General features: G+C 40.8%; 1 protein-coding gene across 10 annotated transcripts in view; it reads left to right on the forward strand.

Annotated features, from left to right (window-relative positions):
- Positions 1 to 26,468, forward strand: part of ANKS1B (ankyrin repeat and sterile alpha motif domain containing 1B) — a 770,082-nt gene that overhangs the window by 223,965 nt on the left and 519,649 nt on the right. For 6 of the 10 annotated variants that reach the window (XM_048835480.2, XM_048835477.2, XM_048835479.2 and 3 more), the window contains 2 exons: positions 24,427 to 24,592; positions 25,787 to 25,831. In XM_048835480.2, coding sequence (XP_048691437.2) covers positions 24,427 to 24,592; positions 25,787 to 25,831 — 211 coding nt within the window. The remainder of the gene's footprint in view (positions 1 to 24,426; positions 24,593 to 25,786; positions 25,832 to 26,468) is intronic. The other 4 variants (XM_048835488.2, XM_048835486.2, XM_048835487.2 and 1 more) reach the window with 1 other exon arrangement.

Here is a 26,468-nt window from a genome sequence, read left to right on the forward strand (position 1 = left end):
TGGTTCACAGTACGATCACTATGCTAATGCAATATCAATAGTTAAAAGTAGCCAAAAAGTTTCAGTATATGAGAGATGAGGTCATAAGGCATGAAGGCAACTTAGTATGAGACTATACTTATAACTTAAAAAACAAGTTAAACTAAAACTGTCTTATTTTAGGTATAAAAAAGCCAAGTGAACAAATAAGCACTAGGACCGTGAACTATTTCAAGTAGGTCAAGTATATACACTGAAATTAGAATACGATAAATATCTAATTCTCTTTTATTTTTGTGAATTAAGAGTAATGGTCAGTGATCAGCAGATATTAAATCTGAATCCAGATACTGACATGGCATGGTATAGTATAACTGTAGTGGTAGATGTATAAGGAGGATGCCAAAGTATACTTTATATGGCCATTTTTATGGGTCAGTAGTTATCTTAAGTACTGGCTGTTGCACAGACTTTTAAAATTAAGTTGTATAAGTATAAATCTACTAAAGTAGCTAGATTTCATCTCCACATCAATTCTGAATCACAAATTGTAATGTCTGTAACTGAACTATGGTAAGGCACTCAACTATGAGGATTTTCAATATTGTAATAAATGTTTTATTATGGTACTGTATAATTTGCAATTTTGTGGTAAACAAAATTAAATGTTTTCATAGATCGTCTTTGCTTTCTGTGCAGTTTTTTGCCTGACAAGTAATGGGGAAAAAAGAAATCTACATTAGATTTTAATATTGAAGATTAGAGTCATGGATAGCAAATAGTTTTGTATGCATACCACTTCCACTTTGTACTTAACACTTATGCTTGAACCCCAGTAGCTCAGATTTGGGGCTATTAAACCATCAAAATGGTCAACTGGAACTGAAACTTCCTTAGAGGTTTGTTGGTTCAGCTGCCCAACTTTGGCTAATTATTAGTTTACAATTATGATTTAGGTTAGAGGTATCTTGTAGTTATTGCTGCTGACTAGATAACCTGGAGTGAAGAGCCACTGCCAAGAGACTAGCAATTTGGCTAGCTGGAACTGCGAGATAGCTGGGGGTGCTGGTACCCATGCAGGAGTAGCACTGAGGTTCCAGAAGATATTGGTAATTTGTTTCTGGTCTGTAGCAGATCGAGCACTCACTACTGCAGCACCTCCTGTGGGTCATCTGGGAATTAGCTCTTTCCAGCCTTGGAGAGCCCCCAGCTGGCCGGTGTCTCTCCTGCCTCAGGCGCCCATGTCCCTCCCAGACCCCGGTGCCCTTTACCTTGGGGTTTTGCCCACATTCTCTGGGTCTCCCTTCCCAGGGGAACCCCCTCCCCTGTGCCCACCTTGCCTCAGTGGCTACTGCCAGTTGTCATCTAGCCCCCATTCTCAGGGGCAAACTGCAGTCTGTAATGGCCACTCAACACTGGCAAGGGGGTTGGACCTGCTGCCTCTGCCTGTCTCTGCAGACTCAGTACCTTCTTAAGCCTTTAACAAGGCCTCAGCCTGGGGAGTTGCCAGGCTGGATCTCCCCAGCATCTTTTACCCTTCCCCAACACTGATCTGCTTCGGATACCCTTGTGCTCCCAGGCAGCTAGGTCCTTCTCTCTCCAAAGCTAGAGAGAGACTATTTGCTCTCTGGCCCGGCAGCTCTTTTTTAGGGCCCAGCCTGGCCCTGATAGGCTGCCTCCCAGCCTTTTCTTATTGGCATTGCCGCAGCCTTCTCCAAGGGCTGGCTTTTAACCCTTTCAGGGCCAGAGTGGGGTGACTGCCCCGCTATATGGTCCTATTGGGCTATTGGAGATGCTAGTGATATGGTTGCAGATACTGAGCAGCTCCCAGTTAATCAGCATTGGATTTTTTGGACATTTTAACACTTTTGGGTGTCTTTTTTGTTTTGGCAACATGTTCCTTTTTTTGCTGGTGGGGCAAATATATTTGAGAACCGTTCATGGGGAAATATTGAAAACTGTTGGGTAGTTTGTGTTTGTTTTTTCAGGAATTATCAGGAGTTGAGGGATCCTGGCTCCAAACATCAATAAGAATAAAATCCCCAAGAAGTCCAAAAATTGACAGGAGTTGGTTGACAATTTTCTGGTTGCAATATCAATGATGTAGCAAATTCTTTGGTCAAGAAATTGCAGAATGCCTAAGGTATAATTCTGAACAGAAATTATCAGACTTACACATAGTGGGGAAAATAAAATGGATTTCTTGTAACAAAGAGCAAATGTGTTAGAACGCTGTATGAAGATCTGCCTGCTCTAATGGTGCATTTCTCATTGACTGTTGTAATAGGCCATCACCTCTACTTATTTAACAAATTGGGAATATTGATTCTACCTTATAATGTATCTTTACACTCTCTGTATTGTATTTTAAAAAGTTCTCATAAATATTCACCAAAAAATATTGTGTTAAGGGCAGACATTTAAAAAAAAAGATCTGTGCTGTAATTTAGGGATTTCGTATACATTTTAAATACCCTGTAGGATGTTTAGAGGATAACTTCAGGATAGTCTGTTTCCATCCAATTTGCATCTAATTGTCTATGCAATAATTGAGTATAAATTAAAGGTATTACTCATAACAGATATGTTTATTCTCATGTTACTTTTTGTTTGACTTGACTTTCAAAAAATTAAAATTTTAGTACTTGAAAGAAATATTTTGGAGCATCTCCTTGTTCCTGTTGATTCAGTGTGGGAGCATGTGTAGGAGTAGTTAATTTAAAGGAAATACCTTGTTATGCTTGCAGTACTAATTTGTTAAGCTGAATATAATTAGATTTGCATTTCCTCAAGTAAAACTGGAAAAGTTATTAATGATGGGGAATCCCTCTTTCTGAAAATAATAGCTTTTACTTGCAACTTTTAAATCCAGTGATCATATCATCAGTTCGCTGGTTTCTGAGAGTGAAAGAATTTATAAAATACTACGGTTAGTTGAGAACAAATTGTACTGTTTCCCCACACAAATTTCTAATAATGCTAGAGAAGATGCTGGAGAGTCTCTAGAAATGCAGACATTTTATACAGAGTAACAAACAAGGAAGTAACAAACTGTGTTGCAGAATGCTGGAAGGAAGAGGGAAGTGCTTCAATCATCCCTCACTATTGAGGTCATCTTCCCTTCCTAGAAGTCTCCCAGCATTTCTGGACTGTTTATCCGAACAGGGCTGAGAGCCCAAAAATATATGAAGAAAAACACCTATTTATAGCAGTCCATCAGAAAATGAAGAGTAGTTTTTCTCCTGGCAGCAGCAGCCTTCCTAAGAAACTGCCCTCTTTATATGTGCTTTTGAAAGTTAGGTGCAGCTGCCCTTCGTGTGTGTGTGTGTGTGTATGTGTGTGTACACGCGCGCATGTGGGTTTGGGAGGGAGTCCTCTGGACCATAGCTTCCTAATGCCCAAACAGATGTACTTCTGTTCACTACAGAAATTGGTTCATGCCGATACCATGTTTACAGGGGTCCTTGCTGATGTCCCAAAAGATCTGTACAACTTGTCAGAGTGCCATCTAAGTAATTGTATAGATAGACAGGGATTAAGTTACTGTATGTATTCCTAGTATTCTAAATAAGCAGTAATATGTAGGATTTAATCATTTTATTCTAAATCTTTTTCATCCTGAAAGTTTCTTTAACATGCTGATATGTACTCTGTATACTGATGAGTTTATTTTATTTATATTTTCTGTTGGGCAAATATTGCACGTTTAAAGATTACAGAAAAATAAACAATTACCTGAAATAAATATTGTTATCCATTTCCATGGAACTAATAGTTTAGCTAATTTTATCTTTTCAAGGTCATACTTAATCTTTTCATGCATTTCTCTATAGAGTGATCTGCTTTTTGTTTAAAGTCAGCTAATGAAGACAAATGCAAAAATGCTCAGATATCTAGTTTGGAACTGCTGCTATTGCTTTTTGATAGCCTAAATTAAGAATTATTGTTTGAAGCCAGTTACCATATTTTGCAATGTTAACCTAGATAATCATCAGCATTTGCATGAAACAAATTATTTAGAGTTTTAACAATATATTATTTGTAAGAGTAAGTTATTGTAGAAAGCTCTTTTTCATTACCTCCTCTTTGTATGCATGAGGTGGCATGTAGGAGTCTACAAACAATCTAACTGAATTTTCAATTGCAAACATTTATCAGTTAGAATTATGAAATCTCTACTCTCAAAATGATGGGGACCATTCTATAGAGATTTCTCCTCTGTTGTAGTTAAAATTGTACTAGCATTTTCACAACTCACTCCTGTTTCTCAGATACTTATAACTAGAGCTATACTTTTATTTTGTTTTGCAGTGGTTTCGGCAAACATTCTTTGGTTTCAATTTGCAGGGATTCATCTCCATGTAGTTTTGCTTTGAGATGTTAGGTTTGAATGAACTTAAAACCTCTAAGAAAACTCACTTGTTTTCTTACATGTTGTAGCACAGAAGTCAAGTGCAAGCATGTTTTGGAGTGCTATATAAATAATCTTCAATTTTCGAAAATGCAGTCACGCGTTAACCCAACTTTGTGTGAACAATTTATGAACACTTCTATGAACATGATCTGAATTTCAAATTTATAACAATCTGTAGCAAGATGAGTCGTCTTGTTCAGAGTTTTGTTGGGAACATTTCTCTCCGCTCTTCAGATGACAATGGATATTTACAAAACCTGTTCCAAGTGTGGGAGAGGAAGAAAATTCATTTCAGCTAATCTTTGGGCATTTAATTCATATTGCTGCCTGTGGAGTGGCAATGTTGGTTGGTTGCCCCTTCTTAGGGTGCTGTCTTTATATGGTTTCTTAGCAGTTTGCTGGCAGGAGTTCCCTTCTTCAGCCTGCTTGCTCTTCTGGCAGCCACCCCACGCCTCTGCTTCCCAGCTGTTCCCAGTCAGCTTGGTCAATGGTACCTGCATTAATCCTTTGATTGCTGGGCCACCATGGAGTACATACACTGCCACAACAAATCCAGTGGTTCAGTCCTAATGCCCTTCCTGAAATGGGTATGACAAACTCTTTTTAAACGAGTACTATGAATTCTTGGCGCAAGCCAGAAGCAAATCCTACTGTCCAAGTGATTGCCCCTAACCGATGCCATATCACCACCGGGGTTCCCTCAAATTCTGTTATAAGCAGGAAATGAACCTTATTACCCATTCTGTGATAAATGACATATTCATGTAGCTAGCTGTCATAACAAAGTACATCTAACATAGTTTGACTCAGTTATAAAATGGTTCTAATTATGACATTACAAAAATTACTTGCATTAAATTACTAACAGTAGATAAAAAAATCTCGTTTTTACTGTTCATAAAATTACAGCAACTCTACTACTTTCAGATGAATGGAAAGCCACTCATAATGAATTATTTGCTATCTAATTATGTGCTTGGGTTATTTTGAAATTGGAAATATTTTCATATCATTTTTAATTCTACTTTATAACCATTTAAAGGTTTAAGAAAAATTCTCCTAGAACATAATTGTAACTGGAAAACAGATTTTCTAAATATATCACATAGAATGGATTCCTACTCTTGGGTCTTGGCTCCCTAGCAGAAGCTATGCTAGCATGTGTTCGCAGGAACATTTAACACCCAGAAAAAAGGGAACCTTTCTCAGATGAAAAGAAAAGGAATACTTGTGGCACCTTAAAGTTAGTCTCTAAGGTGCCACAAGTACTCCTTTCCTTTTTGCGGATACAGACTAACATGGCTGCTACTCTGAAACCTTTCTCAGATGAGTAATTCTGCTCTACTTCTAATTATATTGTCTAGAACTAATCAATATTTACGATCGTATCTCTACTTTAATGCAGTCTTAATTATCTGACAATATAATCTAAAATTAGTAAAATTCCTCATGTTTACCTGATTTCCCGTTCTAGCCCAATGACATCCCTCACCAGCTTAGAGTATCATCATGCAATAGTATTGTTTGCAACTACTTCTATCCCCATAAGTTCTTTAATTTACAAGTTAAAAACATAATGAGGAAGATTCTATCCACTCCTTATAGAAAAGCAAATCTCTCCCCATATTTCTGCAGTAACCAGAAACTGCATATTGTTGCACTGATAATCCCTGAGAGATATGCCTAGACACTTTTGGAGCCACTTCTCCTGACAGAGAATTTTATTTGTAAATTTTATTTCGTAAATATGTTGTCTGGGTAAATTGTAGACTATTGATTGATAATGCTCATCAAACTGTGCTGCTTGTGGATTCCAAAAGCAAAGAGGCTCACCTGAGATCATAGAATCATAGAATATCAGGGTTGGAAGGGACCTCACGAGGTCATCTAATCCAACCCCCTGCTCAAAGCAGGACCGATCCCCAATTAAATCATCCCAGCCAGGGCTTTATCAAGCCTGACCTTAAAAACTTCTAAGGAAGGAGATTCCACCACCTCCCTAGGTAACGCATTCCAGTGTTTCACCACCCTCCTAGTGACAAAGTTTTTCCTAATATCCAACCTAAATCTCCCCCACTGCAACTTGAGACCATTACTCCTTGTTCTGTCATCTGCTACCACTGAGAACAGTCTAGAGCCATCCTCTTTGGAACCGCCTTTCAGGTAGTTGAAAGCAGCTATCAAATCCACCCTCATTCTTCTCTTCCACAGACTAAACATCCCCAGTTCCCTCAGTCTCTCCTCATAACTCATGTGTTCCAACCCCCTAATCATTTTTGTTGCCCTCTGCTGGACTTTTTCCAATTTTTTCACATCCTTCTTGTAGTGTGGGGTCCAAAACTGGACACAGTACTCCAGATGAGGCCTCACCAGTGTCAAATAGAGGGGAATGATCATGTCCCTCGATCTGCTGGCAATGCCCCTACTTATACATCCCAAAATGCCATTGGCCTTCTTGGCAACAAGGGCACACTGTTGACTCATATCCAGCTTCTCGTCCACTGTAACCCCATGTAAGTTAAATATTAGAAATGGCACTATCAATCACTGTAAGAATTTTGGCCAGTAGATGATAGCAAGTGAAGACAAATTTGTTTTGAACTCAGTGACATTTTCAAGAATAAACATGGTTAAGAACATCCACGCACCTATTTGTGATGCTTCCTAGGGGTACCCAGGGCTGGGGCACCTTGCTATCACCTGCCTTTAGTGTGAGGAAGTTTTGTCTGTGCCTGCTGGGTGTCAGCTCCCCAACTCCACCGGCCAAGGGCAACACAAGCACTCCCCTCTAGGCCTACTCAGTCCCCTCTCTCTTTCTCTCTCTACAGGTTAGCAATAGGCACTTTCCAACTCTTGAGACCTCTAAGCATCTCCCTGGAGCATAGGTGCTGGAACTAGGAGTGCAGGGGGTGCTGCTGCATCCCCTGACTTGAAGTGGTTTCCATTATATACAGAGTTTACAGTTTGGTTCAATGGCTCTCAGCACCCTCACTATGCAAATTGTTCCAGCACCCCTGCCCATGGAGTGTCTGTGCCCTGTTCCGAGGTACATTCACAATAACCACAGATTTGCTGCTCCCAAAGAAGCAGTACACCTCAGTTTACCAGTTTCACCTCAGATCACCGCTCTGTTTAACACACAGCATGTGGATATGTTGCAGTGACAATAAGCCAATGTTTGTTTAACGAAGAGGAGAGATTCAAATGATAGAAAGTAGAAATATTGGAAACAAATGGCTACCTATAAAAATCATAACGTGTATTTTAGAACCTAGGCTGCTACTATGAGTGATTGCACATGTCTGTTCCACTGTAGGTTTGTGTGTGCCCTGTGCACAGACACTGGAGATTTTGCCCCTCAGTGGTGGCTTGAGTGCCCTCTGTTGCCACATGCCACTGCATGCTGGTGTAAGAAAATGCAGTCACCCCTGATCCCCCTCCATTTCTTCTTACCACCAGTGATGGCAGTTGGAGCGATTCCAGATTTGATTAATTCAGGTACTTTCCTCTCCTCTTCTTTGTATATGTTTGTAAATTAGTAATTTGTTAGTTATAGTTAAAACAGTCTAAACTGACTAAAATTAAAGCTATGTTTCTGTGGAGGGGGTTGGTCTCTTTTTGACCATTTTTTCCCTCTTTTGGGACCAGTACTAGTATGACTTTCTTGCTGGCATTTAATTGCGGTTGGACCTGCAAAAAACCTATGCTGGTCAGTGACCCGCACCCAACCTGCCTGAAATGTTTAGGAGAACCCCACATCAGTGACAAAGGTCCCATCTGTAAAGGTTTCAAGCCCAGCTCAAAAACATATAGGGCAGTAAGCATTAAGTGCTTGCTTATGAAAGCAGCACTTCAACCCCCATTGAAGTTGTCACAAGGGGAGAGTGCCCCAATTGTATGGAATGCCCCACTGGAGATGTCTACGTCTCCTTGATTTCGTTCTCTGCTACCAAAGAAAAGACTCAGGCCTTCCTTGGGTTCCACTTCTTGCTCTTGTGTATCTATAGCAAAGCAAACCAGAGGCAGGGACTCCATGAAGTGTTTGGAGAGAGGCTATCCCTAGAATGCTTATCACCTACCAAGAGGGCTGCCTCTGGAGCCTGTGTCAGGTCTGTCAAAGCTGTCCCCTTGTGGTAGGGTGGACTAGGTCCAGAGGCCCCCTGCTGGAAGCCTCATGGCCCTGCACCACACTGTCCCAAAATGGAGCAGTGAGAAGTCCTCCAGGAAGCCTAGAGTGGCTGCAAAAGAGTGGCCAATCAGAGGGGCTGATGGAGCTAGAGGAGTGAAGGCTGGGTAACTGGCTGGCTGAAAGAGCAGCGGTACCATGGACAGCTCACTGTGGAGAGCTCACTGTGGACAGGACTGAAGCCCAGGGAAGGCTGCTGAAGACCAGGTGCCTGGCTGGCTGGAAGAGCAGCAAGACCCGCAGAAGGTCAGTGCAGGCAGGCTGAAGCCCCGGGGGACTGAACCCAGGACTTGGACAGACCAGGTTAGGATACCAAGATGGGCTCTGCTGGTCTGGTTGCAGACTAAGCCCAGGGAGGCCTGCTGAAAAGGACACCAGCTGAGGCTACCGAGATGGGCCCCGGCTGAATGGTTGAAGAAGGCAGTGCCACGGGGAAGAAGCCTTAGAGCTACAGCCCCCTGAGAAAGAATTTGGACTACATACCCTGGAAGGGAGGACAACATGTGCGGCTTGGCCAGAGGGCTGAGCTGCCAAAGATCAGCCAAGAGAACCAGCGGCCAGGAGGTGGTGGGGTGTGTGGTTACAAGCAGCAGGTGCCATCCTGATGTAAGACCAAAAAAGAAAATCAGACTCACACCTAACTGAGAGAAAGGGGGCCGTCCATGAGAGGTGGGTGCCTCCTCCCCCCATGAAAAGAACTGTGATTGGAGGTATATCGGCCAGAGAAAAGGGGGGCACGCACAAGAGGCAGGTGCCAAACCCATTTCATCCCTTAAAGACATTTATGGAGCCAGCAGACAGTGCAGATCCCAAACATTCCAGAGGCATATGCAGCTGCAATAGACTTGCTTATCCTCTCGGTACCGCTATCACCAGCAACTTAAGGCCTCCAACCAGTGTTGATGCTGATGCCTGTGGCAGATACCTCACCACACCAAGATCCTGTGGTACTACTTCCCAAACCTCTGCTGAAGTCTGTCTTGTTGAAAGGAAAACCTCCCATGATTTCTTTGGTACCGCCTTTCCAGGGTACATGAACCATTCACCAGTCCCATCTGAATTGGGCCCTCCTCTCTCAGAAGCATCTGAGTTCTCCTCAGACAGAGATGAGATTCTCTGTATCCAGTCCAGGACATGGCACATACCCCACAATCAAAGTCAAGGCCCATGGGCCATGCAGCAATGTCAACACTGGCCTCCTGCTAAAGATCAATGGCCCAGATGAGGATGAATCCTAAGTCCATATCAGTGGCCATTGTGGTCACTGTAGGGATTCCCCTTCAATCGTCTTGGACACAGCCGTGGCAGGCACATTGGAGACACCAGCACCGAGAGCACCATCCCCCAATAACCAGTGCGGAGACCAGTACTGATCACTGAGAGCAACATTCTCTTGTGCCCGCTACTGAGACTGGTACTGAGCATCCAGAACTCACTCAGACAGCCTCTCCACTGCAAGTTATGGACCAGACACCACTTCAGATGCCTGTTGTGTTCTCATCACCAGATGAGGTTATTGAGCCGTCAAGTCATTTACCACCACTGGAGGACTTCAGAGCCATTCAAGATCTTTTTAAAAGAATGACCTCTGCACTTGACATTTAAGCAGAAGTGATGTACAAAATCTCTTTCAGGTTGGTGGACATCCTGGTGTCGGCAACTCTAGCTAAGGTGGCTCTGCTAATTAATGAAATTATCATGGAGCTGGTCAAGGCTTTTTGGCAGACACCCACCTCCCTGCCTCAACCTCCACAGCAAAACAAGCTGAGAAGTAGTACTTTGTCCCCTCTAAGGGGTATGAACATTTTTATTCTAACCCCCTTGCCTGGATTCTCTTGTGGTGGCAGCCACCAATAAGCGGGAAAGATTGGGACAAGAAGTTTCCACGCCAAAAAGCAAAGATTTGAAGAGGCTGGATCTGTTTGGCTGCAAGTTTTATTTTTCAGGAAGCCATCTCTCTCTCTCACCTAAGAAGACAAAGGAGGCAGACATCTGACTTTGGGAGAGATCCTGACCTGAAATTTGGCAGCCCCGTTGCTGAGAGCATGTGGTAAGAATTTTGTCTTGAACCAAGTCTAGTTTAAGTTTTAGCACTAGAAAGCACTTTTATCTTTTTATCTTGTAACCATTTCTGCCTTTTACTTGTACTCACTTAAAATGTCTCTATGTTGTTAAATAAACTTGTTTAATTCTTTAATCAAATTAATCCACTGCTGCATTCAAACTGAATTGTTTGGGTAACTCCATTTAAAATAGCAAATTGTTAGATATTGTTCCCTTACAGGGGCAACAGATCTAAAATATTGAATTCTCCAGGAAAGAGCTGGATAGTGAAGAACACACATTTTGGGGGGAAATTCAGGACTGGGAGTGTGTTGGAGTCACCCTGCAAGTGTTAACTAAGGCTGTGGAAGCCAAAGTGTGACTGGAGTGTTGCTGGCAGGCTGCAGCTATACACAGACACTCCGGGTGTGACCTACATGCTGTCTGGCTGTTTGTGAGGGGGCCCAGGTTGGGAGCTACAGCAGCAAAGCATTGTGAGGTACTCCAGGTTGCAGGGCAGGTGGTGACGCAACCCCTCACTGGTCTGGATTGCACCCTGGAATGTCAGAACATTTAAAAATATTCATAGACCAATTATCAGATGACTGTAGACACAATTTTTCAGTAATGGCTGAGGAGGGCAAGCTGGTCACCAGGACTGACCTTCTAGATAGTTTGGATAGTGCAGATTTGGCTGCTCAAACAATGGCATCAGCCATTACTATGAGAAGGTATTCATGGTTGCAGTCATTTGAGCTACCCCAAGAGGTCCAACAGACTATCTAAAACTTCCATTTAAAAATTATCTCTCTGTATTCAGAGAAAACTGATGACAAGATTCATAGCCTCAAAGATTCCAGGGTGACACTCAAATCCTTTTGAATCCCCCAGAGATTAAAATAAATCAGTTTCATTCACAGCAGCCATACAGACACCAGAATTTTATTCCCTGAGCCCAAGTTCCAACAAGAAAAAAAGGAAGGGCCTACAGGAGGCGATATCTACAGTCCTCCTCTTCAGCATCTGTAGACTAATCCCATCCAGCTACCTGTTCCAAACAATCATTTTTACGGGACAGTTGAGGACAGCATACCAGCTTATCTAAATTCTATCTGTTCCCCATCTTTTATGTACCAATCACTTATGAAGTGGGATAAATGCTTGGGCCCACATAACGTCAGACCAGTGGGTCTTAAGCATGGTGGAACAAGCGTATGACACCCAGTTCATTTCTACTCCCTTCCCTATCCCTCTTCAGGGATCACTCTCACTAGTCTTGTCATCCCTAGATTGGTGGATGGACCCTTTGAAAGTTTCTGTTGGGGCTCCCTTTCTCCCCGTGCTACCAACCTTCATGCTAGTCACGGACACATCTTCTCTGTGTTAGAGAGCTCATATGGGGTTATTCCAGGCTCAGGAGTCTCACTCTTGAGACTCCTTTGGTCAACTCAAGATCTAGAATCTCACAAGTATGAAGGAGTTAACAGTGGTACAGATAGCCTGCTTGGCCTTCTTCCCGCACATAGTGGTGAAAAAAATCTGTTGATTCTGACAGATAATTCAGTGACCATGTTTTACATAAACAGACAAGGAGGATAACAGTCAGACCAACTCTGCCAGGAGGCAGTCTGCCTCTGTGATTTTCATATCACCCACTCAATTCATCACAAAGCTGCTTACTTTCTGAGGAAACAGAACATGTTAATGGATCAGGTTAGCGGATCCTTCTTCAATCAACACAATTGGTCATTATGTCCAGACGTGGCCAGGTTCATCTTCCAATTACGGGGGACTTCCAAAGTGGATCTTTTTGCAACAAGAACCAACAGAAAGGACCATCAGTTCTGTTCCTGGGGAGGGTTCGGCCCAGGATCACTTGACAGACGCTTTTCTCCTATCCTAGAAGAATTCCATCCTGTATATCTTCCCTCCAATTCTTTTACTTCCCAGAGTCATATTCAAAATAAAACAAGACCATGCACTCCTCATCCTTATAGACCCTACTAGATTTGTTGATTGAGCCTCCTCTGCCCCTTCTGTTGGATACAGACATAATCTCCCAGGACCATTGGCGCCTGCTTCATCATAGCCTCTGAGTTATCCATCTCATAGTGGGTATGGTTCATGGCTGACACCCTTTGAGAAGTCCTGCTTTAAGGATGTCCAAAATATGCTTCTGATAAGCAGATAACCCTAATCTAGAAACAATTAACTAGCTAAGTGGAATTACTTCTCCATTTAGTCTCATAGGAAAGGAGTATCTCCAGAGTGGGCACCCCAGGATCTTGTGCTGAACTATCTTCTAGATCTAAAACAGAATTTGGCTATTAGCTTTATAAGTGTGCAGCTGGCATTTATTTTGACATGTGCAACATATCTTTAATTAAAAACAGTTATGGAAAGGTAGGTAACCATTTTCTTATTTAACTAGATACTGTCATGTCATGCAAAGCTCACCCCAAAGTCCTTCCAGCATTTTTCAGCGATGTCTGTCTATGATCCATTTGTCATGGGACAAAATGCTCTGCCAGCTTCTGCCCTAGGTAAAGGATATTGTATGTTTCTTTGTAACCCCAGTTATATCAAAACAGTGCCATGATCTTTATTCATAAACTGCTGTAAGGGACCGAGTCATAGGCAGTCAGGCCAAGTGGTTACTGCTGGGCTGGTGCCATGGAGTCAAGGGGTAACCATGAGGCAGTGGTCGGTTAGCAGGGGTCAGAGGAGTTGTGATAGCTGAAATCAGTAGGGAAAAGTCAGGATCAGTCAGGCTGAGGTTGGAAACCAAAGATCAGAAATAGCTACTAAGCTGGAGTCAGGAGATAAGAGTCAGGATCAAAGTTAGGCTCAAGTTAGAGATCAAAGATGAGAGAGTGAGGCAAGTCCTGGAGCATCAGCAGGCTAGACATCTGCATGGTTGCCTTACCAGTGTTAAATAGTAAGCATGGCCAATCAGAGAGCCAGAGGGGGCTGTTGCTCTGGCACCTTTTGGGTGGTACTTTCTGCAGCACCTAATCTCCAGAGTGCTCCTTGGGAGTAGTTCTGCATGGCCTCCCAGAGGCAATGGGGGGATGTCAGCTGTCCCAAGCTCCACAGACCCAGGATCCTTACAAACAGACATGCTCCTGTTGTGTGTGTTCCTTTCTGTAGATTTTGCAGTTTTGGTTAGCTGGTGGCTCAGGATGTATATAGACTTACATTGTGAGAGACACAGTAGACACTAACCAGACAGAGAGAAGCGTCTACTACCCCATGCCTGAACAGAACCTGTTCAAGGCATATCATCTCTGGTGTCCTGAGCCACCATATGTAAAATATGGAGGCAACATTTAATTACCTTAAAGTCATATATCAAAATAGAGACTTATGCACATGTTTGACTAGTTAGTTTTCAGATGACAGAGTATGCTATGGCCTTCAACGCCTAATCTAGAAGGAGTTGAAAGTAAGTGTTCATAAATTTAGAGTCCATAAATTATAAATAAGATATTATATGGTGACTCATGACATACTTATGTGAATTAACATTATGTAGAAATTGTGAATGAGTTTTAACACCACATTTTTAGAAAGGCAGTATGTCTGCTATTACTTTCCTGGCAGTGATTCCTGATTTTACTATTTCCCATGTTCCATAAGAGACTAAAGAGGCTTCAACTGGCTTGACTTCTATAGGATAGGAGACAGAAAGTATAAAAAGCTTGCCCGCAAATGAAAAGTCTTTCTTAATGTCAGTTCAGACTAGAGACTCCTTAACTCTCCACAGTTGGTGGTGGTTTTTGTTTTTAAGGTTACTTTTTGAGAGCACTTGACCTTGCCCATGATCCTAATTCTGCAGCCCAGAAGCATGTAAAATTCATATTATTAAAATGGGAATTATGTGCCCATAAAGAATGCAAGAGAATACAGTTTGCACTGAACAACTAAGCACAAAGGCATGACAAATATGGAATAATGAAGTCTTAACTCCAAATTTCCTACTTTGAGGATATTACCTGAGTTGTATAACATTGCTATTTGCATTTTTATGTGTTTAATTTGCCCTGGAAGTGTTTTCTACAGACTATTGTCAAGTGAAGCTGTCCTAAAATGACATTTTAAAATATTTTACCTCCTGATAATATTTATAGTATCATCCCTCCAAAACAAGAGCTGCCATGTTTAATGTCTCATCTTCGCAGTGGCTAATCTGTTACCATAGAGTTAAGTGAAAAAAATTCACTCCTGGAATATACTATTAAAAATAATGTTTTTAATGGATTTATTAACAATTTTGTCTTTCTACACCATTTTGTACTGTCAAAAAAGCAACAGGTGAACCAGAAAGATAAGATAATTTTCACACATGTCCAAGAACTAAAACAAAGCTGACATGGTATGTATGATTTTAGACAACTTTTAAGGACCAATCTTGACAATATCTCTTTAATATAAACATAGATTTTTGTTTCTATGACAGGATATTTAGACTATATATGCTTTCTAGTGTCATTTCACTAAAGGCAGGTTATTCAGTCTATTTTAAATGAGTTCTATTGGCACTCCAAGAAATAGCTAGTGAATTTTTAAATAGTGTTATGCATTTGATGTGCTAGGTGAAAACCAAACATATTTCTGAATCCGTATTGGTGTACAAAACTGTCTGCACTAGTAGCAGAGAAAAATAAAACTGGATTGCTTTTTTCCATAAATGAAGTAGATGGATAATATAAACATCTGTTGTTATGTTATATTATCTCATATCTGACAATGAGATTTTTGTCAACATGCAAGTGGGAAATAATATTTTTGTGATATTATGGATTCAGCTTCATGGAACAAACAGGAACTCCTGAGTTCTAATTCCCTTCTCCAACCACTGACTGATGATTGAAAAATTGAGCCTCAATGTGACTCAAAGGTGGTGTTTAATCCTGGATACCTCAGTTTTTGGGTGCCCATTTTTAAACAGCTAGAGCCTGATTTTCAGAAGTCCTGAGTGCACTCATCCTTCATTGGGAATCTCAGTAATTGTGGCCATGTCTGGAGATATGTGCCTTAATTTCTGCGTTTGAAATTCCATTTGTGTAAAATAGGGGTAATGACATGTACTTCTCCACAGTGGTTTCCATTTTAAAAACATTTACTATGGATGCAGTATTTTTAATTTTTCCTATATTCAGAATAGGAAATAATGTGGTTAAGTAAGAAATAGCTGGAGAGGTGTGAATTAGTAAATATTTGTAAAATGCTTTGAAGCCCTGAAAGCACTATAAACAGACATGGCAAAAACTCACTTTTCACTGGTCAACAGTTATCACACACAGATCCAAGAAGATGCCTAAGGCCCACTATATCCAGTGGGAAGCCTCTCACTTAGCTGAAAATTGCCTGGCAATACTACCTCCATAATTATTGTGTTTTGTTTATATTGAACTGACTATCCAGATGTGCAGCAAGTTGCTGCACATCAGGTCCTGCAATACTGTTTAAGCAGCTTTCAGTGATGCATGTAAAGTTGAGGGCCCCTTAGTTAAATCAAAATGATGGATTTAACCACTAATTGACCACTAACCTTTTGTTAATCCATGTGAACCAAAGACTGTGATTCTGGTCTCCTCACACCTCAGCAGTTCCCAATAAAATTGAAATTAAGCCTATTAGGACATCACTGTCTTTAGGGTTTTTTCCCTAGAGCACTGAAGATAATTTACTTACACAGTAATGTCAAGATCAGACATCTGCAGTCCTATTCTTCCCTCACAGGTGTAAGTAACTCCAGTTGATTTCAGCAAGGTCTACTCATCTCATGTGACAAGAGAATAGACTTTCAATGAGCTTCCCTTTTCTCCAGTTTGTCAACAGTATTCGTAAAAGCAGTATTAAGTGCAGTGTATAAGTTCAAACTGAGACAGTAGCTCAGGCTGGATTTGAACCATAGTTGCTTCTGACTTTCAGTTCTTGAGCCAAATTTATATAAGTGAGTACAACTGCAGCAGTGATTTGTCTCTTTAACGCTAAGCAGAAGGTCATACAGTCAGCCTTCCCATTGGTGTAATTTTAAGTTTTGAGCCCCCCGGCTCACACAAATAGAAGCAACAGGTGAACCAGAAAGATGAGATAATTTTCACACATGTCCAAGAACATCTGGAAGATGTTACCACTCGCAATGATTGTGTTGAAGATCTGTAACATCACACACCTAAATATAGTGCATATACTTTGAGGTAGTACTCCTGAAAATGGCATCATAATATGATAAATTGACATTAGAGTGAATACAGACAATTAAGCCTTAAAGAAGCAAAATGGGGGAGGCAGGAAAATAAGGGCAGTTAGAGATAAACATTTTGTGTACCATGCTTTGAATTTACTCTAGTGGATTTCCATTCTCAGGTCTAGTCAAATAAAGTGACTGGCATGCAGTAACTTGAATGGAGGAGGTAGGGTACTAGCTTTATAGATCAGTACAGGGAGGTAGTTCCTTCCATAAGGGCAGTATGCAAGAAAGCACAAAGGTATCGGTGGTATATGTGGAGAAACTATCAATGATGCCAGACTCAATTGCCAGAGTGTACGGGCATAGGGCCAACATGATAAGAGATAAGTGGATAAGTATATTATTTGAGTATATTCTAACTGTGAGGGGTATAGTTGTAGAGGGTCTGGAAAGTGGAACAAGAAGCATGAACTGGAAACAGTAACGAAAAGGCATTCAAAGGTATTCAAAGGGAAGGCATTCAAAGAGAAGAGGTGCTGTGTTTAGATCTATAGATATGAAAGGTTTTCTTGGCAGGTGTACTTTTGTATAGATTATAGGAAGTTATGTGGGTATGAAAGAGGCCAGAAAGGATGCCATAATAAGGCTTGGAAATAGTGTCCTGAAGTGGTTTTTGAAGTGTGGACAGAAAAGGTTGGATTTCAGAAGATTGTATGGAGGATGAAGTGGCAAGATTTAGATGTACAGGAATTGGGAGGAAAGAAAGATGACACTAGGTTATTATCCTGAATGATAAGGAAGATGTCAATAGTGACAGAGAATGGAGTGAGTAGGGTTTTGACCATGTTAATTTTAAGAAGAGATGCTGAAGAGATTGGATGAAATGCATGTTTGGATGGTAGACAGGTCAAAAGTAAAATGGTAGATTTGTGAATCATGATCAAGATGATAGCTGAAATTACGTGAATGGATGAGATCACCAAGACAGAAGGTATAAAAGGGGAAGGAGGAGCCAAGGATTGAGTCCCTTGGAGACACCAAGAGGATGGAGCGGTGAGGTGGATCCACCAAAGGACACACTAACACCTTTTTTTGTCTAGGATTTAAAGGTGCAGTGTTATCTAGCTCTCTCTACCACTATAATGGGGTCAGCACCCATCTCTTGTGCATGCCCCCTTTTCTCTGGGAGATAGTGCCTGCAAACACAGTTCTTTTCACTGGGGGGGGGGCACCCACCTCTCGTGGATGGCTCCCTTTCTTTCAGTTAGGTGTGAGCCTGCTTTTGGTTTTACATCAGGTTGGCACCTGCCTCTTGCAAGGACCGCCCCCGGCCACCAGTTCTCTTGGCTGATCTTCGGCAGCTCAGCCATCCAGCTGAGCCGCACACGCTGTCTCCTCTTCTAGAATATACAGTCCTGAGTTCTTATCATGGCCCTGTTAAGGGGCTGTAGCTCTTGGGCTTCTTCCTAGAGGCACTGCCTTCTTCAGACACCCAGCCAGGCCCATCTTGGTACCCTCCTCTGATCTGGCCAGGTTTTGTGCTCAATCCCCCAGGCTCAGCCTGCCTGCACTGACCTTTTGATGGCTCTGCTGCTATTCTATCCAGCCAACCAGGCATCTAGTCTTTGGTAGCCTTTGCTGGGCTCAGTTCTGTCTGGTGAGCTCTCTGAAGTGAGCTATCTGCAGTCCTACTACTCATCTAGCCAGCCAGGCACTTGTTTCTCCCTCATCGAGCTCCACACAGCAACTGAAGGTTTTGTTCTGCTGCTTGCCTTTTATCTGGCCCTTCTGGCCCCTTATTGGTCACGCCAGCAGCCTCCAGACCTAGTCCACCCTGACATAAGCATCTTTTAAATGTCTAGTCCAGATCAGGAAAGTTGTGCTTTAGCACATGCTAACCTAATCAAGATAAAGTATAGCAGGCAGCCTAGCCTTTAACTCAACCAGCTTACAAGTGTGCCTTCTTTACAGTCAGCCTTTAAAATGTGTCTGCATCTAAGCCACAATATCTTTAATCCCTAGTTGAGGCAGGAGAATCAGGAGAAGATGGAGCCTTGGAACGCAACGGAACACCAGATTTGTGCCCTACAGTGTCAAGAGCAACAGAGGTTTGGTTTGTATGTTGATATGATCTTATTGAGCATTGTTATTCACAAGACCAGAATTTGGGCCATAATTTTCCAATTGAGAGATTCCCTTAATGTAATATTTCATTGTTCTGTTATTTTTTTCAATAGCCTATAGTGATGTAAATTAGATAGACTTTTGCCTTCTTCATGGCTTCCTAGCGTTTGTTGTTTTTATTTCTGTCTAGGAATCTTTTCCCACATATCTCAATCTTTTTTTCCTGTTTCTGCTCTCCACCCATCTTGCGCTCTTGGCCTAGATATGACACTTAAATCGTGTAGTTGAAAAAAATGAAACAGCTAATCAGTTGATGCTCAGAACCGTGCAAATTGTCTGGAGGTCTTCCAATCAGGGGGACTGGTGTGCCCCTGGCAATCTTACAGCAAATGCAACTCAGCACACTACTGTCATGATTAGGAGCAGCAAAGGCCAAATATGTTTGCTTCACCTGCTGCACTGCACTGATGCTAATGCTTTTCCCACTGGTTGCAATATTTTTCCAATTATGTTGTTTATAATGTTCATCCTCTCTACTACACTACTAACTACAACATATTGCCAGCTCACATAGCTTACTTTAAAACTTTATGAAGTTCTTATTCCAAATTAGAACTAATTCTGACAACAGTTAGCTACTAAATAGCTGATATGCAGTTATGTATATAGCTTTTCTATCAAATCCTAGACAGCTCTGACATTTCGGATTAGTTTATAGACATTCAGGATTGAATCATCTCTAACTGGTTAAAATTAAATCCAAATACAAGTGAGATTTTGATTCTGTGTATTAAAGATTACTCAATAGTAATGCAACTATAATTTTAATGGGATTTATTATGTGCATTTGTACATTTAGGAGGCATGTGGGTCCAGTGTGGACTTACCACACACTAAAATTGCATGGGGGATTGGGGTGGGGAAAAGGGAAACAAAAGCTCCCCATACTTAAGATTACTACACACAGCTTTCCATTTTAGAAATAAGCGAGGATTAAATTGCTTGGTGCCTGAGACTTGAAAACAATTTTATGTGATTTGCTAACATCTAGCTATTTAAATTGTACGTAACTATGCAATTCAAGAATGGACTTTGGCACATACAGAAAGGAACATATTACACCAACCAGGAAGTCTTCCCATTACTTTCTGCTGAAACAAGAGGTCAATTTTATATTTGCCTTTTTATCTACATATTCTTTATTGAGTTGAGGCTTAATTTTTTGAGTAAATTGCTTATCTGATACTGTTCCAGATGTCTTTGGATATTGGTTAAAGATGAATTTTTGCCTTTGGCATATGTAACTTACACTGGCCATTTTATTGGCATTATTTGAACTATTAGAATATTAGGGGGAGTTTGCTTGTTTGTAACTCAGCTTCCACCAACTTCACTAGTAACCCTATTACCTTTAACAATTTTTGCCTGGCACTTTATAGCAATCTTGCAACATGAGTTGTGCACATTTGTCCTGAAAGCAGAATTTGCAAACTGGAAATGTACATCTTGGGCATCCCTGGGCACCTTAGGCATGGCCACTCTCCAGACAAACAGTGTTGGTGCCTGTGGGCCCCCAGGTAGCTTGAGTTGTAATCCAGTCTAGGCAGATTTGCCATCACCATGAGCCCTGCACCCTGTATTATGCCAGCAGAAGATGTCATGTACAAGGGCTAAATTGAGCTCTGCTATTGTATTTGGTTGCCATGGAAAATAAATTTGTGCTATCTGTCATTGTAAAATACAGTCATAAGCACAAAGGGGCAAATCCTTCCCCAGAGGTCATGGGAAGAAATCCTTTCCTTTGCTATGGAGTTGCAGCATCTAAAAACCCTCTGTGAAGGAGCTGTAGCCACTGGATTTGCAATGCGTCAGAACCATCCACACTAACCTCCTCCTCCTCCTTCAAGTTCCCTTGTGAGACTACTTGTAGGGAACCTCTGTGGAACAGAGTGCCAGGGGATGCGCACCCTTGGAATGGGCTCTCAAAATCTCCACCCTTCAAATAAAGTGGAACCACATGGGCTTGGTTGTGTCTGAGGACTGTACATCCCTGTGTGGGAGGGGAGATAGAGTACAAGCTTTATCTGAAAGTCAGGACAACTGTTATTTCTAAATTCAGAAGAAACCATGTTGTTTGCATCCCTACACTAATTTGAAAGATTTCTTCTCTTCTGTCCATTCATTAATTTCATATACACAAAACAAACAAGAATAATCTATTAGGATGGGAGTTAGCATAGATAGAAGAGGTATTCTGCTTTTATTCTGAATGAAAGAAAGCAAACACTTTACTAGTACAGTGCTATCATTTCTATAAGAACGGCCATACTGGGTCAGACCAAAGATCCATGTAGACCAGTATCCTGTCTTCTGACAGCAGCCAATGCCAGGTGTCCCAGAAGGAATGAACAGAACAGGCAGTTACCAAGTGATCCACCCCCTGACGCCCACTCTCAGTCTATGGCAAACAGAGGCTAGGGACACCATCCCTGCCTATCTTGGCTAATAGCCATTAATGGACCTATCCTCCATAAATATATCTAGTTCTTTTTTTAACCCTGTTATAGTCCTGACCTTCACAACATCCTCTGACAAAGAGTTCCACAGGGTGACTGTGCATTGTGTGAATAAATACTTCATTTTGTTTGTTTGAAACCTGCTGCTTATTTTCATTTGGTGAGCCCTAGTTCTTGTGTTATGAGCAGGCATAAATAACACTTCCTTATTTACTTTCTTCACACCAGTCATGATTTTATAGACCTCAATCATATCCCCCCTTAGTCGTCTTTTCCCCAAGCTGAAAAGTTCCAGTCTTATTATCTCTCCTCAAACAGAAGCTGTTCCCTACCCCTAATCATTTTTGTTTCTTTTTTCTGTACCTTTTCCAATTCCAATATACCTTTTTCTGAGATGGGGCGACCATATCTACACACAATATTCAAGATGTGGGTATACCATGGATTTATATAGAGGCAATGTGATATTTTCTGTCGTCTTATCTATCCCTTTCCTAATGATTCCCAAGATTCTGTTCGCTTTTTTGACTGCCACTGCACTTTGAGTGGATGTTTTCAGAGAACTATCCACAGTGACTCCAAGGTCTCTTTCATGAGTGGTTACAGCTAATTTGGCCAACTCATTTTATATGTAATGTTGGGATTATGTTTTCCAATGTGCATTACTTTGCATTTATCAACATTGAATTTCATCTGCCATTTTGTTGCCCAGTCATGCAGTTTTCTAAGATTCCTTTGTAACTCTTCTCAGACCCTTGTGCAAAATACAGGGTTCTGTGTGAGCCAACTCGAAGGCACCAATCCTGCAAAGACTTGTCTATGTGCTATATTTTTCTCACTGTGAATAATCCCATTGTCCTCAAATGGACATTTTACCATGTTTAAAGCTAAGCCCATGTGTAAATCTTTGCAGGATTTGTATCAAATGCACCATTTTGTACATTCTTCATCTGGGGAATGAGACCATTTTGAGTTAAAAAAATCATACTTAACAGTGCAGGAGGCCCAAATGCAAAACTTGCCCAACTCTTTATTTACACAGTGCCCTAAAGTGCATTAGGCACTATACAGAAATATAAACAAGGATGCTGTCCCACAGAGCCTACATTCTGAATAGACAGACAAACATACAGACAAAGGATGGAAAGGTAAAAGATGTAACAGTTTTTTTTCCCTCCCCATTCATTGTTTCCTTTTCTAAATTTTATTTAGAACCCTATTTGCTTTTGTTTCTCAATGGAAATTGTTAATCTTTAATTATTTATGCTAGCCTGTTTATTCTTTTGCCTATATTCTACTTATTACAAATTTATATTTTTATTTTCTCTGAAAACCATTTCCTATATTCAATTGTTTAATCCACCATTTTCCATGATGTTGCTTTTCTTCCAGCTTCTTCTTTATACATGTCTTTCAATAGTCATCTCCTCTTTCTGAATCCACACCCCCCTTCTCCTGTTTCAACAAACAGTTCACTGAAATTTGGTTCTGCTAATGTTAGTATGTGGAATCATGAAGCGGCTATGAGGGTACTCATGCTGCTCTTGCCATGACGCTGCTGCCAGAGTCTCTGCCTCCCAGTAGGTTCAGAATTATCTGCTTTTGAACTTCCATATGTATCAGGCATAACTGAATAGAGGAAAAAACTGCAGAAGGTTCTAGTAGTTTAAAGGGCCAATGAATGCACAAATCTTCCACAGCAGAAATGGTCTGGTTATCTACAGCCATCTGTTTGCCTTGGGCTGGATGAAATATTTTTTAGTCTATGGGGAAATTGATATGCCATGAACTCCTCTGGGTGGCACATTCTTACATTGTTTGCTGGGAAGTACTTTACTTATGTGTGACTCTTATGAACACTAGTGTTTTCTGGCCCGTTGCATAGTTTCTTGTCCTATCAGATTTACATGGTGTCTGATTTCTACATGCATCTATATTGGTGACACAGAATAGCCAAACACTGTGTTCCTGTGAGAGATTGTCCTTAAATGCTTTATCATATTTTGCTGGATTGCAACCACGAAATTAGAGAAATTCCTGTACCAGACTATTTTCACTCATGTTCTGAACCAGCCAAGCCCTACTTAATTTAGTGGTTTTGAATACTGAATCCAATCTCATGATTTGGCAGAGTGAACATGTCATATCTTCTATCTGTTTGCTTCTTTCCAGCATTAGTAAATGTAGGGAGCTCATACTCCTAGAATACACCACTAATATTTAAATATTTATTTAAGGCACAGTTTAACTCCACTTGAAGTCCAATAGGAGTCTTTTTATTGACTTCAGGGGGATTTGAATTGAGCCTGTAGATATCAAGGGATGCCTCCTATTTCTCAGGAAATCACAACTAGTAAGTATCCACTTCTAATTGTTTCTATTCACAAAAAAACACACACATAAAAGAATATCCAAAGAGAGCCCTAGTGCCCATAACACTAGTCATTCAGGATATTCAAAGGAAACTAACCTCTTCTGGGTTCTGCCATCAAACAATAGATCAGGTTATCCATGTGTTATATGTATAGTATGAACAGACTCACAAAATCCGTGAAAACAAAGAAATTCCATTTATTAACTCTATATAATTCTGTTTCTTTCACAAAATACACTTTTAAAACCTGATCAGGATATATACCTGAATCAGAACTTAACAAAAATGGTACAGTAAAAGCAACTGCATTAGAGTGCTTGCCATATGTCAAATGAAGAGTTAAATAAATCCATACACAATCTTCACAAATAATTTTTAAAATGTAATATTCAACAGTGAAATTTATTTATGATAGACTATAGGTAACCCCTTCTAGTCACTAAATTTAGGGTTTCAATAGGAAGTGATCTATTTAAACTGTTGAATTTTAAGTTCTATTTTTGACAGAGTTATTGGACCATTTTCTTTTTTACAGTTTTACTGCATCCACCAAGGCTATTTTTATCATGTAGTTGCATTTCTACTTTTCAGGAGTCTTACCGAAAGAAAAGGAGCTATACACTGGAAGTAGTACCTTCTGGTTCTCTTGATGCTCATCCTTCAGAAAATGAAAACAACCTTTGTGATTTCATGGACATAGCAGTTACGAAGAAACCTTGTTCATTAGAAATAGCAAGAGTACCTTCTGCAAGAACAGGTAAATCACCACTATTCTCTTACCTTATCACTGGTACAGTCTGATGATATGTGTAATATTTCATTGTTGGCTTATAATATTTTTCACTACTACAATGCCTTCCATCCGAGGATCTGAGGGTGATTTATACCATTAATGAACTTCTGTGAGGGATGTAAATATTATCCACATTTTATAGAAGGAAAGCTGAGGCAAGGGTTAAATGACTTCCTAGATTCCTATGGAAGTCTGTGGAAAAGCCAGGAATAAAAGCCAAATTTCTAGAGCAAATTTCCCAGGCATGTGCAGTCACTTCCTCACCATCCTATTTTTACCAAGTACTTAACACTAATCTGTAGTACAAACAACAAAATAAATAAAAAAGATTCTGAATAGCTAACTACCTAACAATTACAAAATAACCACCAGAGAATAAAATTAAAGAAAGTACCTTTGAATTAATATATATGTATACAAAATAAAAGCCCAAAGCGCCTATTTCATATAGATGCAGTGAATAAAAACTGAAAGAGACATGAAATGACAGTCTAAAATATTTTTAAATTTGACAAATTACTATGTGGATTACACAGTTCTGAACAGCAGTGAGTTATGTTTACAAGATAATAACAATTATACTGAGTCATATGAATAATACTATAAACAAGGGCTCTGTTTACATTTTCCAGAATTACATACTTCTCCCTGTTGCCCTTGTTTTGACTTTTCCTGTGTCACCACTTTGTACCAGATTTGCAAGGTATAATCTTCTAATAATACAAATAATTGGAATAAGAGCACGTTTTGACAAGTAAGAAATCACAACAGTATATGGAACTATTGGGAACAACACCACTGATTTTTTGATCATCATAATCTTGATCATGAATCATGGGTTTGGAAATATGTATGAATGTCAGATTATTAAGGGCTAGATCATGAGTTAATTATCTACTCTGAGCAAAGGGCAGCTCCTTCTTTTCCCTTCTGTTCCACTGTGGATAAATAATGCAAGAGTGGAGCAGGTGGACTGGATCCCACCTCCTATCTGGGTGCCCTAACCACTGGTCTATAGTCTCTCTCTCTCTCACTCGCTCACTCTCGTATTTATCCACGGTGGTACAGTCATCAGGCCAGAGAGAGAACGACTGTCATTCAGTGGGAACACAGGGTCCAGTCCCATGCTCCAATCACTCTTTTGTTATTTGTTCACAGCAGTACAGCTTCAACAGGAGAGCTGGAGGGAGCCCCACACCCCAGGTGAGTTCTCTAACCACTAGACTAAAATTGGACACCTCTTCCTTCACCATTCTGTGTGGAGTGAGGCAGGTGCCTAACTTATTCCTACAAGAAACAACTTGGGTGCCTAAACGTCCGGACTCTGGGTGGCTGGCTCCCAATCATGGATTGCTAAGCAGAGATAAGCACCTCACTACAGTCTAGATGTAGTGCCTAACTCCAAGAGAGGGGTGGGATTTAGCACACATCTTTGTTGTCACCATTGACTAGCTTAGGTGGCTTTGCTCCTAGTTTGCTGGCTTTTGTGGGTCTCATTTTTAGGTGCCTATCTCTCCCCATTCATTGTATAGGGAGCCTGAGTGCCTAACTTGGCTTTGTGGATCACAGTGTTCTTCCTGTGATTTTCTAGGTACCTAAAACTTACACAGTGTGATGCTCAGCTTTGCAAGATCTAAGTCCTTTCATAGATCCCACCCTCTGTTCTGTTCCTGACTCTGCAACAGGCTTGCTGAATGACTTCATCTCTCTCTGACACACCTTTCCCACATCTGAAATTAAGATAGTACTTACCTTTCTCACAGCAATGTTCTGAGGCATTCATTAATTTTTCCAAGGATAATTTTGCAACTTTGGATTGAGTGGAAGTTCTATATTAAAC

This window comes from Caretta caretta, chromosome 1 (assembly GCF_965140235.1).
Source record: "Caretta caretta isolate rCarCar2 chromosome 1, rCarCar1.hap1, whole genome shotgun sequence".
Taxonomy (NCBI): domain Eukaryota; kingdom Metazoa; phylum Chordata; order Testudines; family Cheloniidae; genus Caretta; species Caretta caretta.